This window comes from Mycteria americana, chromosome 1 (assembly GCF_035582795.1).
Source record: "Mycteria americana isolate JAX WOST 10 ecotype Jacksonville Zoo and Gardens chromosome 1, USCA_MyAme_1.0, whole genome shotgun sequence".
NCBI lineage: Eukaryota > Metazoa > Chordata > Aves > Ciconiiformes > Ciconiidae > Mycteria > Mycteria americana.
In genome coordinates, this window is record NC_134365.1 from 134653814 (window position 1) to 134669967 (window position 16154).

At 44.5% G+C, this 16154-nt stretch overlaps 1 protein-coding gene across 3 annotated transcripts in view; it reads right to left on the minus strand.

Annotated features, from left to right (window-relative positions):
• Window positions 1–14212, minus strand: part of SMS (spermine synthase) — a 55789-nt gene extending 41577 nt beyond the window's left edge. For all 3 annotated transcript variants that reach the window (XR_012778411.1, XR_012778410.1, XM_075521230.1), the window contains exon 1: window positions 14045–14212. Coding sequence is in view for 1 of the 3 variants with exons in the window: in XM_075521230.1 (XP_075377345.1) it covers window positions 14045–14096 (52 nt within the window). In the remaining 2 variants the exon portion in view is untranslated. The remainder of the gene's footprint in view (window positions 1–14044) is intronic.
• Window positions 14213–16154: the final 1942 nt, after the last annotated feature.

Genomic DNA, 16154 nt, shown 5'->3' on the forward strand with positions numbered 1-16154 from the left:
TTATGCACAGAAGTCACCAAATCATGCATGGCATAAGGCTTAAAAAAGGGGCAGTGGGTGGAAATAGTCATCTACTGTTTACCCATCCACGAGAAAAAGAGATCAAGTTTCCCTGTGCACTTACTCCATTTCATTATTCTGTATTATAGAAGGTTAAGAGTAGAAGGCTGCTTTTTCCTAAAGTTTCCACAGAACATTGCCCACACTCCTACTCTGAGGACTTCCAGCTACATAGTGAATACAGGCAAATCAAGCTATACTGTGCCACAACAGCAAGTGCATGAACTTACCAGCACATCCATTTAATCACCACAGTTAATGTAAGTCTCAGTGCAAGTCACTCAGTGCATCCAAGTGTCCTTTTGGAAATTATGGGTAAACAATCATGAATGAGAACAAGTTCTCAAAGTATTAAAGATACCCAGCTACCAACAGGAGAATTCAACCCTCAGTCTTCCCCTGCACTACCTCCACCTTTACATCAGTTCAGATCGCCAAGAGGAACACACCCACATGAGATAACAAATCTCTCTGCCAGACACTGGAAGTCTTTAATGCAGTATTTGTAGCATTTCTGAGAGCACAATAGTTTTTCCCCTTATACCCAGCTAAATACTATACGTTCCTCTTGCAATGATCACCTCTTCCTCTCTTCCAGTGTTCTGCAACCCGCCTCTTCCCTCCCCACACGCTCCACAGCTACCAGCCACCTCTTCCCCAAAGCATCCGGCCAACTAGGGACTGAACTCTAGATGTTTTTCTGTGTTGACTGATGCCAAGCTAAAACTGCACTGCCATCAAACAGAGCACTCCCACCCTCTCTCATTCCTGCCTCTTCCTTTAAACTTGTGCACCAGACTCAACTGGGGGGTAGGGGGATGGTGTGGGAAGCATCCAAAACCAACATGCAACATGTATTTTAAGAGCTAGTGCTGACAAAAAGGAGTGAGAGGGAAGGGTGAAAAAGTGCTTAAGCCAATGATGTGACCATACCCCCCTGAGGAAGCCTGGTCTGATTTTTCCATGTAAAGTCAATTCTGTGTACATCCCTCTGGCACAGCCAGGTCAGGTAGCTACCACAGAACAGCAGAGGTTGGGAGGGACCTCTGGAGATTGTCCCATCCAACCCCGTGCTCAGAGCAGGCTCAATGACAGCAGGTTGCTTAGGGCCACACACAGTCAGGTTTTTGCTGTCTCTACAAATTAAGACTCCACTGCCTCTGTGGGTAACCTGTTCCAGTGCTCAACCACCCTCACGATGAAAAGTGTTTTCTTACACTCAGGTCAAGTTTCATGTGTTTCAGTTTGTGCCCACTGCCTCTTGTTCTGTCACACAGGGCACCACTGAGGAAAGTCCAGCTCTTAAGTGCCAGACATGGCACTTAAGGACATGGTTTAGTGGTGGACTTGGTAGTGTTAATGGTTGGACTCAATCTTAAGTATCTTTTCCAACCTAAATGATTCTATATGGAGAAGATCCCCCTGAGCCTTCTCTACTCCAGGCTCAGCAGTCCCAGCTCACCCAGCCTCTCCTCGTATGACGGATGCTCCAGTCCTTTAATCATGTTCATGGCCCTACGCTGGGCCTACTCCAGTAGGGCCAACTCTTGTACTGGGGAGCCCAGCACTGGACCCAGCACTCCAGATATGCTTCACCAGGGCCGAGTTGCAGGGAAGGATCACTAAGCTGAAAGGGAAAGCTGCCCCTAGCCTGTACTTGTGCATGGGGTCATTCTTCCCAGGTGCAAGACTTGGCATTCCCTTTAGTTGAACTTCATTGAGTTCCTGTGGGCCAGGAGTGCCTACAGCGCATCAACCACTCCTCCCGCTTTTGTGTCATCTGCAAGCTTGCTGAGGATGCACTCTGTCCCAATGCCCAGGTCATTAATGAAGATAAAGTGCATTGGTCCCACTGTCTACCTTTCCTTGAGTACACTATTACTGACTGGCCTCCAGGTGGACTTTTTGTTGCTGAACACAACCTCTTGGGCCCAGTAGTTTAGTTCTCAATCCACCTCTCATTGTGGATTTCTTCACCCTGTACTTCACCACTTTGTCCATGAAGATGTTATTGGAAACAGTGTGAAAAGCCCTGCTAAAATCTAGACAAACAGCAACCACTACTCTTGCCTCCTCCATCAAGCCAGTCTTTTGACCACAGAATGCTATCAGGTGGGTCAGGCATGATCTCCCCTTTGTAAATCCACATTACCTACATCCAAACACTTTCTAGTCCTCAATAGGTTTGAAAATACAGTTCCCAAGATTTACTCCATCACTTTCCCAGGTATCAAGATAAAGTTGACTGGCTTGTAGCTCCCTGGATCTTCCTTCTTGCTCTTTTGAAGATAGGAGTGATACTGATTTTCTTTCAATCCCAGATTCTTTGCTCAGATGCACCAAGAGAATCATTGCAGGGTCACACATCTACAAGGAGCAAGGAACCCAGTCCTAGGTAAAGAGTACTACACACCTTCCACAACCTACACGTACCTTCTTCCTTCATCTTCCCCACATGCAGGAACCTCCCAAAGTTGACTTGTCTTCCCTCTGCCACTCACTAGAATGAGGTCTGTGGAAGCACAGCTTCAGACAAAGGAATGCAAGGGGAAAAAAAGAAAAGCTATTTCAACTTTCCCAAGACCACCTTTAAAAAGCTGAACTTTTTCTTGTAGTTTCAGAAACACTACTATATCCTTAGCAATAATGGTGACCAGAGTAACACAAAATATACAGGAGCTTTCAGATGACACTAGCACACAAACTCATTTTCCAAGATAGCCCATACAGTCATGTATCACCTTTATGGAATAATAAATACCTTCAATCTTTGTCCAAATATCCAAAGTTAAGGTAAAGAGAACAGAGCTACAGAGCCACTTTCCTCTAGCCCCTCCTATACAATAACAACAATTCAAGTTCCGGGTACACAACCAGCAAGTCATTACTTAAAACACTATGCAAGAATTCAGCTAAAAGCAAGTGTATGGACAATGAAAAGGAATGGCTGTGCTTCAACTTCTGCAATCAGTGCAAAGTACACGCATATATAAAAACAAAAGCCTCATTCCCAGAGATGCAGTCTGCTTACCTTCTGTTGTTTAAAAGTCAGTAACGTAAAATCACCTTTTCCCACTTCCTCCTTTGAGCTCTGATAGAGAGAGATTTTTCTTTCAGTTCTTTCACAAAAGCAGGGTGAGATTCCCTAATCACCTTTAAGGGAAAACTCTACATAAAACCTTAAGTTTTCAGCAACTCTAGGTCTATCAGCTCCATCTACTTCCATAATGGAAAAAAAACAGTAAAGAAGTTACTCTTTCACCCTTCCTCTATTCAATTTCTTGTATCAGGACAAGCAAAAATTTAATTTACTGTACACATAAAACCAGAAGTGATCTTGTGTATTGAATACCCCATATTGTTTTGTGAATCTGAAATTCCTGAAGTGTTGTGTAACCTCAGCCTCAATAAAAATGCATTTTCCAACATCAGTGAGGTTTCAGCCTTACTCTTTGTGCTCCAAGGGGACATAAAATTCTAGTTACTGGATTACAATATTAAAAACATCTATTATCAAATTGCAGAATAACAGTACCGTCACATTTCAAAGTATCACCAGTAAGCACATACACAGATTAATCTGAAACAGTGTTACACTTAACAGCCACGATCTTAACTATAAGGTCAATTTTGTAAGGTATCTTATCATTTGAAATTCGACACATAAGAACAGCAGGTTGGGCTCCACATTCGAATAGAAGTGATGTGGCAGAACACTTTCACTGGCAGCATTTAAAAGCCAATATTCCATTTCCATCTAGTCTTTAAGACAAAAACTTCCTTTTGAAAAGGTTAAATAATGAACTTCTGCTACAAGGACAGATAATGCAGTTACAAGACTTGATTATTTCAGTACATTCAATCACAAAACACCACAACATGGAGTTTAATTAAATCAGTGAGACAAGAACATAAGGTTTACTAGACTATATCACAGCATTCCCACTCTTTATCTCAGTCTCCCATGAATTTTCAGTCATTTAAGTAAGGAAGTAAAGAATGCTAACAAGGTTGGGCAGTTTTATTCCTCATCATGTAGGATCTCTGGTACAAATGCTTTCTTGAGACAGGAATCCTCGTATCAAGGAGCTTTTCTTACTCTTAACATGACCTCTGCTACACATCAAACATGCAGCAGAAGCTGAGCACCATTACTGCAAAAGAGATTCAAGTACACAACTACTTTTTTGTCATTCTTTCTCTAAGTGAATGCCACATTCCTGGCAGCATTGGTCATTCTACATCTATTTTACGATTTGGTGGTAATAACCATGCTGTTCAGTGCTTTTGGAATACAGCAGAGGCATGCAACCTAGATAGAGGGTACAGCACAGAGAAGACCAGAGTAAAGGGGCAGAATGAAGAAATCAAGAAACACAGATTGTACCAGTTGCACAAAACACTTCTCTGTTTTAGCCTCCTCCCCTTACCAGGATAGCAACCCCTCAGGTGAGCCAAATTGCAAAGTGAAGCATCAAAATAACACTATGTTCTCATGCTTTAATGTAAAGCTAGTCACTAAGCCAACTTAAGTGTTAACTAAACAAATAATTTTCTTGCTTGAATAAAGCAAGCACATTGCACATATGAAATTAGGTAGACTAGCAAGTCTTTTCAAGCACAAGTGAAGACTCATGACTGCAACATACATATTGAAAGAACCAGAAGAAAGAATTTGCTACTTATTTAGAGCTCATTCACGCTTGAAGACTAACTTAAGATTAGTTGTGAACATGAAAGTACTTATTAATAACAGTTCTATAACCAGAGGCCACTTTCTTTTCCTGTCAGCCCATAGACTGACTTCCCAATTAATATATTCTTGACTTCTGGGAGAAGATCAGAGCCTTACCGAAGGCATTTTGCATTTTAAGAGTGCTCAGGAAGGATAAATCCTACTGACCAGTTGAGGACATAAATCTATCTAGGGGACTGTTACACATAGAGCCATACACTTGTGTACAGATTATTTTATTAAGTCATGCAGTCTGATTCAATGAAGGCTTAAAACAGATCACTTAAGTGAAGCAGCTCAGCTTTGTTATTAAGTGTTTACTACATGTAGTAGTAAATTTACTAGTCTCCAAAATTCTGCCACCCAGAATCTCTATCCACTCATTAGACAAGCAACACCAGAGTTTAGGAGGACAGCAGGTATACATGGCCTCTGCATTATGTCACGGTCCTGCAGAAGCCAGGATGCACCATCCACAGAAGTCTCTGAAAATCTGTCCCACTGCAGAGAGTTAAGCAATCAAACACAGACAGTGGCCTACCAAAAAGCTCAGTTATGAACATCATTAATAAAATACCCAGAGACAGGAGAATAAGCCTTTCACTGTAACAGTGGCTGACTACAGCAGAGCCAGCAAAGTCAAGGTTAAAATACTTGCAGCATGTCTGAATCTGAAACTACTTGAAAGGAAAGAATGAACACAAAGGATCACCTTCCAGTATCTACCTTGATTATTTTTTTTTGCACAAATATTTGATCATCATCTGACATGACTGAGGAGTTACTTGGGAAATCAGGCACTGCAAGCAAACTTTTCCCAGACTTGTTTATGGCACAAATACAGGCTACCTGCTTGTGGATTCATCAGCATCTGAAGGCTCATTCCTGACCACTCCTGCGTCACAACACACTAGCAAAATTTAAAAAGAACCTACCACAGAGATCTATGGAGGGGTTTTTCCTTGTTAGCTTTTGGCAAAACTTTTAGAAGCCCCTCATTCCTGCTGGGAGCACTTGAGGGACCATTTTCAGCTGGCTATTAGAGGAATGTTTTTCAGTTAGGTAGGGCGAGTCCTACAAGAACATTCCACAAGACCAAAAACAGTTTAAGACACCAACCATGCCAAATTCTGACAGCCAGGACAACTCTGAAGGAGAAGCTATTTAAGTACTGCCTCTTTAAAAACAAAGTCAGAAAGAGGGTAAAAGCAGCAAAGAACTACCAGGTTACTATACCTTTCACAGTAATCACATGCAGAGTTAAAGAATCTTTTAAGAGTCTCTCCCATTCACTTTGACATTTACAGATTATTTCTTTCTGTATTTTTGATCAAATATATGCTTTAAAAGTGGTTTTCCTATACCTGGCATTTAATTGCAGCTAGGTATGATGCGACATCCTATTATGGTTAACAACAACTTTTTAAATGCAGATCTTCTGGAATGGTGCACCACAGCTCACCAGAAGTCCTGTCACACTCTGGTAACTCTGGACGAAAAACCACTTACAGGCCTCTACAAGTAACAGCGGCTGGCATTCTGTAAGTCACATTGCTGTTTAACAATCACACAAAAGTTTAGTTAAGAAAAAAGCTTTTAACTTCTTTTCCTTTCCCTAATTGCTACTTTACCCTGTAAGATTATTATAGGTTTTTCCACTTCATATAAATTCACTGTTCTTTAAAAGAGAAGCAGTATTTTCTTATCTAGAGACAGACATGTGAAATATTTGTCATACTTTTCTGGACAACCCACAAACAGTATCTTTTATCTTTTAAACATCTAAGCATCACAACAGACTCTTCCAGACTCAATGATTGGTCAAGTTTAATTTTGCTATGTAAAGACAGCATTTAAACAAACTTCTTGCAACACTTCTTTCCAAGAGATTATCAGAGCTGAGCAGTAGGCAAAGAGGTAAGCCAAAGGCGTATGCAAACCAACATTCTCATACATAAGTTTGGCATACCACCTTTACATAGACTATTTATGCACTCAGAAAACTTCACATGATGTGTAGCTTGAGCCTTAACATCAACAAATGTGGTTTCAACACCTCAGCTCCACTAACTTCATTTGTCTCTCCCAGTAATGCATAAACTGAAGTCCATCAACTGGCACATAAAGACTGTTCACATTTCAAACATTATCACCTGTTGAAATATCTGTAGCCCTTCCATGCAAAAAAAGCAGTAAAAGAGAAAATGTACTTGGTAACAGAACTTCAGCATGCCCATGTAATACCAGCTCTCCTGTTCACTTACATCTCTCAAGCCACTTTCATCACCTGGTATCTGAGCATCTTCTAGAAATGCATTAAGCAAAGTGATTAGTATTTGTCATATGTACTTTTCTCTCCTTCCAAGGATTTTGATATTAAAAAAGCATGGTCAGAGAAGTGTAACCAAAATGGGAAATACTGATGTGTCAAAAGCAGTTTTTATTTCCTGCAGGAAACTAGGCCCTCACGGAAAGCATCTCCCATGCTGTTAACCTTCACCTTTGCAGGTGACAGTTCCTTCATGTCTGAGCAAGCAGCCATCAAGTACTTGACATTATGCTGGAGATTCAGATAATTATATTTTCAGAGTTCCATTCATAAAGCATTTTAACCTTCAAAACTGGAAGCCAACAAAAGCAGGGAAGGAGTTTACAGCAATCCTTACTGCTAAAAATGGAAAGTTATTAGTTCCTGTATTAACGCCTCCTGACAAGCCCCATTTGTCTCTGACACACAACAGGCCAGTTTTTGGCCCAGGCCTGTCCGAACTAGACTGTGGAGACCTGCAGGGCTCAGCTCAAAACAGCCCAGCCAAGAGCACAGGCTGAGTCCACACCACTCACAGAGGCTGCTAAGGGAGCACAACTAATACGGACCCATTCCTGAACTGCAGCTGCAAGCTAGCTGCAAACACACCCTTCGGCAAGGCTGATAACAGAGTTGCAAGCTCCAGAGGCATTTACTTCAGTCTTGTTTAATCTTTATTTACATGGTCTTCACATACAGATCATAGTCAAGGAGTCAGCAAATTTGGTAACATACCATAAATCAATACGGTAAAGAAAAGAGATAAGCACATCATCTGCAAGTTATCACTGTAATCAGATGTTTCAGCACTTCAGACAACCTAATACTTGACAGAACCAGTCAAATCGAGCTACAAGGCTTAGAGATGCCATTCCTCCCCCCCCCCCCAGTATGTTCAAATATACTTAATGTGTTTTTACTGCTAACTGCAGCCAACTCCAGTCATAGAAGCAGAATCTGCCTTATAAGAAAAAGAAAGCCCTACCATCTCTAGTACATTAGGCAACAAAAACATCCATGACTGAGAATATCAATTTAAAAATAACTCTATATACAGCCAAGTGCTCAAAGGTTTTATTGATGAGTTTTCCATTTATGATCTTAGAAACTGCCAAACATTTAGTATTAGTTTAAGCCTTTCTCCTTCATACACAAGATTGACTTACTTGTGGAAAAACTCCGCAAGAGACACCAAGTTTTCAATACCAGTCACGTCTTCCTCCTTTCTCTGGTATTTCCATGCTTCTTGTGGGATGAACCATGAATCAACAGCTAGAACTGCTGATTACCTGCTTATTAAGCCAAACCAGCACCAACTCCAAATTGTCTTTACTACAGCAGGATGCAGCTCACACACAAGCAGATGACCTTGTGTAGAGTTTTCACAGGTAGAAATTCAGGTAGATGTTTCAGAAATGGTAGAGAGGAAGAGCCAATACAGCACCCCTCCTCATCATTCAGTTCTCTTAAACACTCCTGTTTCTGGGAGATTGTCCCCTCAGAAAGGCATTTTTTTTAATCAGTCCTTAAAGTAAGGAAACTCAACTACAAGACTCCAAAGAGATGCAGAACTAAAAGCCTTGTCAACTCTTTCCCCCCTCCAAAAGTTTAGATCAGCACAGCCAAGAACAAGCACATAAAATTGGGGTCCTGCTCTATGAAGAACATTAAGACTTCCAATCAAAACAAAGACAAGAATGAAAATATTAGCTTAACTGCATGCAATTCAAATATTTAACAATTTGATAGCCCAAGTAAAAACTTCAATACTGAAAGAACATGTAGTAGAATAACTCAGAACATGTATTACAATCAAGATTCTTTCAGAACACAACATGCATGACCAGTTAGTTATTACACTTTTAAAGATGTCAAACACTGGAGTATAGCATGCAGTATTATTAAACAGCTGTAAACAAACAAAAAAAGGATGTGAGGGTTATCTAAATCTTTACACCCCTGACCGCATACTCAAGCTTCACCTGACAGCATTCCTGTCTGCTTAAAAGTAGGCCAAAAGTCTATGACATAGGATTGCCAGTAGAGTTAATGGCACTTTCTTACATTGTAATGGATGCTTCAGCTGAGACATTTTATGTATTTTTAATTAACTTGTAAAGCAGTTAGTGCCTCCCCTTGAAAAAAGCCTCCAAAAGAAAAATTTTGTAAGTCACATTTGTCTCCAATAAGTATAGTTATGCAGCAAAACACTATAACTAAAGTATAAAATAAGTTTTGCAAGTCAATCCAATATACATGATTCCAGTTAGATTTTTCTTTCACAAGTTTATTAGTAAAGAGTATCTTCTAATACATTGTCTACATCCAACAATATTTAGACGTAAGTACTGTAGCCATTAGTTATTTTTTTATTTACATGTATTCCTACTGATGACAGGCTTGATCTTCTCGCCAAGTTTCCCACACACACACAGTGTCAGAATTGAGCAGTGGACCCTGCAGACAGGAACAAAGCCACTGACAGAGGTCCTAAAGAGGAGGAGGCTCAGCCCACAAAAGGTCATCCCCTCTTCTTTCTATCTCCATGAAAATGTTCATTTGAAGAAAAACAGACCATGTGCACACATGTCCACTCATCCTTTTTCTTAAACTCAAGCATTGCCTTACCTGCACTACAGCCCTGGCGTTCCCATTGTGTGCTAATTCCCACAAGAGTTTCATAAGAATTTATTTCAGTAACTGTGTCAGCTCAGGTAATCACTGCTCTCCTCCACCAGCTCACTCATCTGTGCCCTGGCCCTGAGTGTTGGCACAACTGCTTGTGCAGCTGTATTATGAACTTTATAATCCAGCAATAATTCCAAACAGTAAACTTTAAGACAGTTAAAACTAATTTTCCAACAAGTTCTTACCCTTTCAAAGCAACTTTCTGAAGCAAATAAAAAACCAAATCTCAAAAGAGTCTCCATGTTATCTTCCCCCCCCCTTAAAGAAACTTGAAGAACATTAATCATTTCAATAGTCAACAACCAAGAAAATTAAGCTTATACAACACATTCATGCATGGATGGAAACACTCCCATGTAGGAGCAGATTTACAACATACAGTAATCTAAACTCAATTCTGTAAAGGTATAAGGCATCAAGTATCTACATACTTTCATAATAAAGTCCTTAAACTAAATAACTTGAGGAGTCTCAAACTCCTCATTTCTGATGGACTAACAAAAGTGTCATTAGCCCAGAAGTGAAAGGCACAACTAAAGTTTTCTATGCCCCAATTAAGGAAGGTGAGCAATCTGTCCATTTCCATAAATGTTAAAGCACTCTTATTGTATTTTAGGATAGGGAACACTATGCTGTTTGCCTGCTGAAGTTGTCTGCTTATCTCGAGGGCAAGATACTTCTGCTCAAAGGACTGAGCTCTACAGCTACTACTTTAATCAGCTCCTGAGGAAACCATCACAGAAAGTCAGGTTGTGTCATCCACCTATCAAAGATTTGGCCCTGCTTATATCTAACGGCCTATTATTTTTAAAAACTGATGGGAAGCATAATTAGAGAAGGTATAGTTATGAAGACAGACAAAAGGGCCTGTCTTCTTTTGACTAGTTTGTAGATTTTGTAGTACATTAATAAAATTTATTGAAAATTCTGAAGAAAACTGACAGCTTTTAGTAGAGGTATATGGCTTCATTCATCTCATGCAGCCTCATTTCCAAGATAGTGTTGTGTTCCACCCCCATCTCAAACCAACATAAGAGGACTTGTTTTCTCCTCTTTAACTCCCTACACCCATGTTTTCATTGACATTGCTGGTATCTCTCAATACCTCCAACAACCACCAGCCTTACAGAAGTGATGATGGTAAACACTAAGAAATGCCTACTATTCTAGTTATCATTCTCAAGAGCCTTTCCAAGTACACATTTGAATCCTGAAGAATGTGCATGACATGAACCACAGTCCAATATCCCAAGAGAACTGGGCTGCCTGAAGAAAACAGGGCTCTATTGAATGGTTTTGGCTCTTGCCAAGTAAGCCAGCCAGTGGGAACGACCCACCAGAGTCTACGCCATTCTGCAGCACGAGCAGTTGCTAGCTAATAGCTGCACAAGTATTAACACAGAACAACATCCCATTTTCCTAACGCAGAGCTGTGTCCTCCAGATCCTTTCACTGATATCCAAAGCCAGCCTCCCTCCTTTACTCCCCGAGAACCTCAAAAGACTGAGGATGAAGGCAAGCCCCACACAAGAGAGCACATAAAGAAACAAACAGATCCCAGAAAAATGTTAACAACTCAGAAACACTATCCCATCCTTCATAGTCATGTTTAGTCTTGATGCTGAACAATAACAGTCCCTTCAGGATTAGGAGAACATTGGATAGCTACTGTGTTAAATATGACCACCGAGAACTATATTCAAATGATTTCAACCATATATAACAACTCTCATACATAAGCAGATTCTTAAAGAAATAGACACATAACCATGTACAGTTATCGCAAGAGGCATTGCAATGAAACACAAACAATTGAACAAACTTGCTTTCACAGACTAAAGTCTTGCCTTCCTACAAGCTGGCAAACAGCTGTATTAATACCTACCAAAAATGCATATTTATCAAAAACTGAGGACATAGCTAGTGTTTTGAGGAATAAGGCGTGCGCATTTACCAAGAAGTTAACAGATTCTGCATTCTCCAGAATACAAATATAAAGATGCAACAGCTTCAGCTGAGATGTAGTGATAACATGTTATCCTCACAAGGTCAGAAGGTCCAAAAACACACATATTTTACTAAATGCTATTTCATGGCATTCCAGACCATTCAGAAGTTTTATTGTCCATGTAACTTACAGTAAAAACCTCAACTAGTTGATGATCCATGATTCAACATTAAAGTTTAACTCCCTTAACACAAACTACAAATGTACATTCACCAATTTTTCCTCTACAGACACTTGTTTATGCTTTTGGGCCATAAGCACTAGATGAGAGGAAAAATTCCACATGAAGAGTACAAGCCAACTTCAGAGCTGTCATGGGTGGAAGAAAGCACTTCACATGTCACTAAACATGTCTACTGTGCTGAAACAAACATAAGAAGGGAAAAAAGCTTCCTCCCTCCTTTAATCTACACAGCAACACTTCTACCATTGGTCTATCCCCCACCCCCATTTAGGCACATCCATCTTATTGGAGAAAGATCCAAACATTGTCTTCAAAAGTAAAGGGAAATGGAATAGAAAACCTACCTGAAAGCAAGACAAGACTTAAGATCATTATCACACTCTGTTTAATTAATGGCATAGTTTTTGTATCATACAGCAGCTAATATAACTGTGGCTTATTTTCAATACACCTAGTCCTATTCTTTTCCCTGGCAATTCTGACTCTTCTGCAGAAGCCAGTTACTGATGTAATCCTTGAACCCATTATAATTTAGGGAACTAAAAAGGCCAAGAGATCATTGCAGGGGCCGGGTGTTATCCACAAAAATTGCTTTTAGACTGGTTTACCTTCCTGATTCTGCTCATGCTAGATCAGTCAAGCAACAAGGCACAAGGAAAATGGCAGGACTATCTCTTTCACCGTTAGGTCACCATTAGAGTGACTAAGCTGCACTACAAAAATCTCACTGTGAAATGGAAACTGGAAGACTTCCACCCTGAAACGGGGTAGAATATCCTGAAGTGCAATATCCTGCGTTTGGGAATAACTCCTCTGATACCTTCCCCCTCTCTGCTCCCGGCTCTCCAAAGTGCAAACGCAGCAACGCCACGAAGGGCACAGCACGCAGCAAAGTCCCTGGGGTCGGGAACCTCTCTCCCTCTCTCTCAAATCAAACTATCGATAGATTTTATTTGTAGATGCGGGGAGCTACCCTCACACACCCCTCCCTACAGAAAGGGGAAATAAAACGAAAGGGGGACGACACAGAAGGTCAGACGCCCGGAGGCACGCCGGCCCCGGGAAGGGCCTGCCCCAGGGGAGGGTGCCGCGGAGGGGGAAGGCCAGCCCGAGCCGGCGGCCTTGCTCAGCATTCACCCACTTCGCCACCCGGCGCTGGCGCCCGTGGCAGCTCCCCCCCGATTAAACCTTTTCACCCATCCCGGCCGTTGAGAAACGTGGTGGTTTCCTCGGTTTCTGGCTCGAAGATGCCCCCTACAGATAACTATAGAGTCAAGCCTTGAAACAGCCGGTGGCTCATCCACAGCCGAGTTTCATCGCCAATCGCCTCCTTCGCGCTTTTGCGACGAGGTTCGGGAAACACCGAAGTGACAAGACGCTCACGCACCGTACCCGCCCCTTGCTCTGCGGGAGTTACGCGCCCGTTTCACCGCCCCCGCCTGAAACGCGGCGCAAGGGCTGCACTAACCGGGGCGCCCAGCCGAGGCGGGCTTCGGGGGGAGCCCCGGCCCGGCCGCTCGGAAACAGCCAGGCCCGCCCTCCCTCCCCCCGGGCCCGCGGCGCGGCACCTCCCGCCCGCCCGCTTCCCCCCGCGGGAAAAACCCGCCCTGGCGGCCGGCCGGAGCCCGCCGCGGCGACCGGCGGGAGCGGGGGCACCTGCACTGCCGCCCCCGCCCCGTCCCTGCACCGCCGCCTCACCCCGAGCCGGGCTGTCCCCAGCGCGGGGCGGCCGCGCGGCACGGCGGGCTCGGGCAGGAGGCCGCAGCGGGCCGCTCGCCTGCCCGGGGCGGGCAGGGCGGCATGGCGGCCCCTGGGAGCGCGGGGGCACCTGCCCGCCGGCGGCGGCGGATGCCGGGGGGGACACGGCCGGGCAGGGGCGCCAGAGGAAGGCCCGGGGGAGGGGGCGCCTGCGCGGGGCCTGGCGGGCGGGGGAGCGGCCGCGCCGCTTCCTCGGCGGCAAGGGGGGGCGGGGCGCGACACACCGCCGCGGCGGCGGGGGGGAAGGGAGACGCGACCCCCTCCCTCTCCCCTCTCTTCCGCCGCGGCGGCGGCGGCGGTTACCTGTGGCGCCGAGCAGGAAGTCCAGGGTGCTGTGCCGCGCTGCTGCTGCCATAGTGAGGTAGAGCCCTGTGCCATGCCTGGAAGAGGCGGCGGCGGCGCGGGGAGTGCGGCGGAGGAGCCTATATGCGCGCGGGGGCTGCAGCGGCGCCGCGGGGGTGGGCGCGCGCCGCGCGGGGCGGGGCCCGGCCGGCGGGGCGGGGCGATGGCCGTTGGCGGCCTCGCGGCCCGCGGCAGGGGAAGGGGAAGGGGCGGGCTGGCGGCGGGCGGCGCGGGAGCCGGGCCGGCGGCCGCGAGAGGAACGGGCGCCGCGCGTGGGGCGTTTGGCTGCGGGGGCCGGTGCCGGCCTGGCTCGGCGGACCCCCGCGCCGCCGCCGGCGGGAGCTCCGCGGGGCGGGCGTCGCGGCCGCCGCGGGGCAGCCGCCCCTCCGTGGTGGCTGCGGCGCCTCAGCGCGGCGGTCGGTGCCTGCGCCCGCCGGCCCCCGCCTCGGCCTCCGGGCTGGTCAATACGCCCGAAAAATGCCCTGCGGAAGCCAGATTTTCTGTAGGATTCAGTTCACGCCCCCACCCCCCCGGTGGAATCCCTCACTGGTGCCCCAGCGCCGGGGCCACGGGTCAACTTCCAGCAGCACCGGTGGCCTCGGCGCTGGGGCTGCTCGGTGCCGCAGAGTCGCTTCTCACCCGCTGCTCTTGCTGGGCAGGGCCGGTGCTGTCCTTTCCCGCGGCTGTAGAGGGACCATCACCAGAGAATCTCCAACGCCTTTTATTTAAACTCCTTTTTTTATATATATAAAGGGTAACTAAAATAGCGTGCTGAAGCCGCGAATGACATAAGCCACGTGTAGTTACAAAGCCAGAAACACCATCCAGAAGTGGTTCATGATGGGACGGATGTTTAAATTTGTCGGTTACTACACGTTTTACAGCTCTTGGTTCCTTCAGTTTCTTTGCAGGATTGAGATCGAATTTGCGCAATACTGTGGCATCAGTGATTTCATGTGATTCCACAATTAAAAGAAGAGGTTTACAAGTAATCGTTAATGTGCAATCTAACGCACCACCATCATTATTTCTGTAAGTCGCAATAACGTTTTTTCAATGCAAGCTTACAGTATCCCTGTTTTGAAGAGTACGATTCCACACATGCATCCTGAGCAAAGCAAAACTATTCACTGGAGATACCCATCAAAAGAGGCATAGATGTCTGCAGGTCTAATAACTACACTTTTGTCAGCTGGCATTCATTTGACGCAGCCGATGCTGTGAGAGGCTTTCTTTTTTTATGATGAATTAGCCAAAGCGTAGGGCTTTGCACGTTCCCATGAAACATCTTTGATCCCATCCTGGATGTTACAGGAGATTACGTAGTCCTGTTTGGGTGGATCGGGTATCCTTGGTGCCACGTCACCAGGTATTCTGATTTTTCTTAGTGCCATGCTGTTTTTTTTTTTTTTCTAAACCAAAATCAATGCTTCCTTTCTGATGTCTCTGGTGTTTTTTTCAGACATGCAGCTGCCATAAGACAGCCAGGAAAATCCCTGTACTTTAGGATCTCTTATGTCTCTCACCTTTGCTTGTGGCAGCTGCAGTTGTTTCAGTTACCTCATTACATAAAGGAGCTTACTGGATTGGTTTTTGCTGTCTTAAACTTCAATGGCAGCAAGGAACTAACCAATGCCTTTTGTTCAGTTCAATCTATTACATTATCTTTCCATTGCGGAATAGTTGGGAGAAGGTAATGGTGATGTTGTCACCTAAGTACTTTCAGTTGTATTTGTTCATACGTGCCAGGTGCCTGGCTAAATTATGCCCTTATATACACATGAGCAGCTTTGCTGGGTTTACAGGGGAAAAAAACCCACCAATTTGCCATGCAAATCTTTTCCTGGCATTAATTTTGCTACTTGAGGCTGACCATTCCAGACTGGCACTTGAAGAGGGGTGGAGCATCATCTTTTTAATTAAATTTGCTACAGAAAAAAGAAACAGAACAGTCTTCTTACCATGTCCTTTTTTTATATGGATGGGAGTTTTATGGATTAGTAGTGGACTTCAACTGAAGAGCCGAAAAGGCTAATTAATTGCTTCAGAGAACAGTATGAAGTCTTTCTTT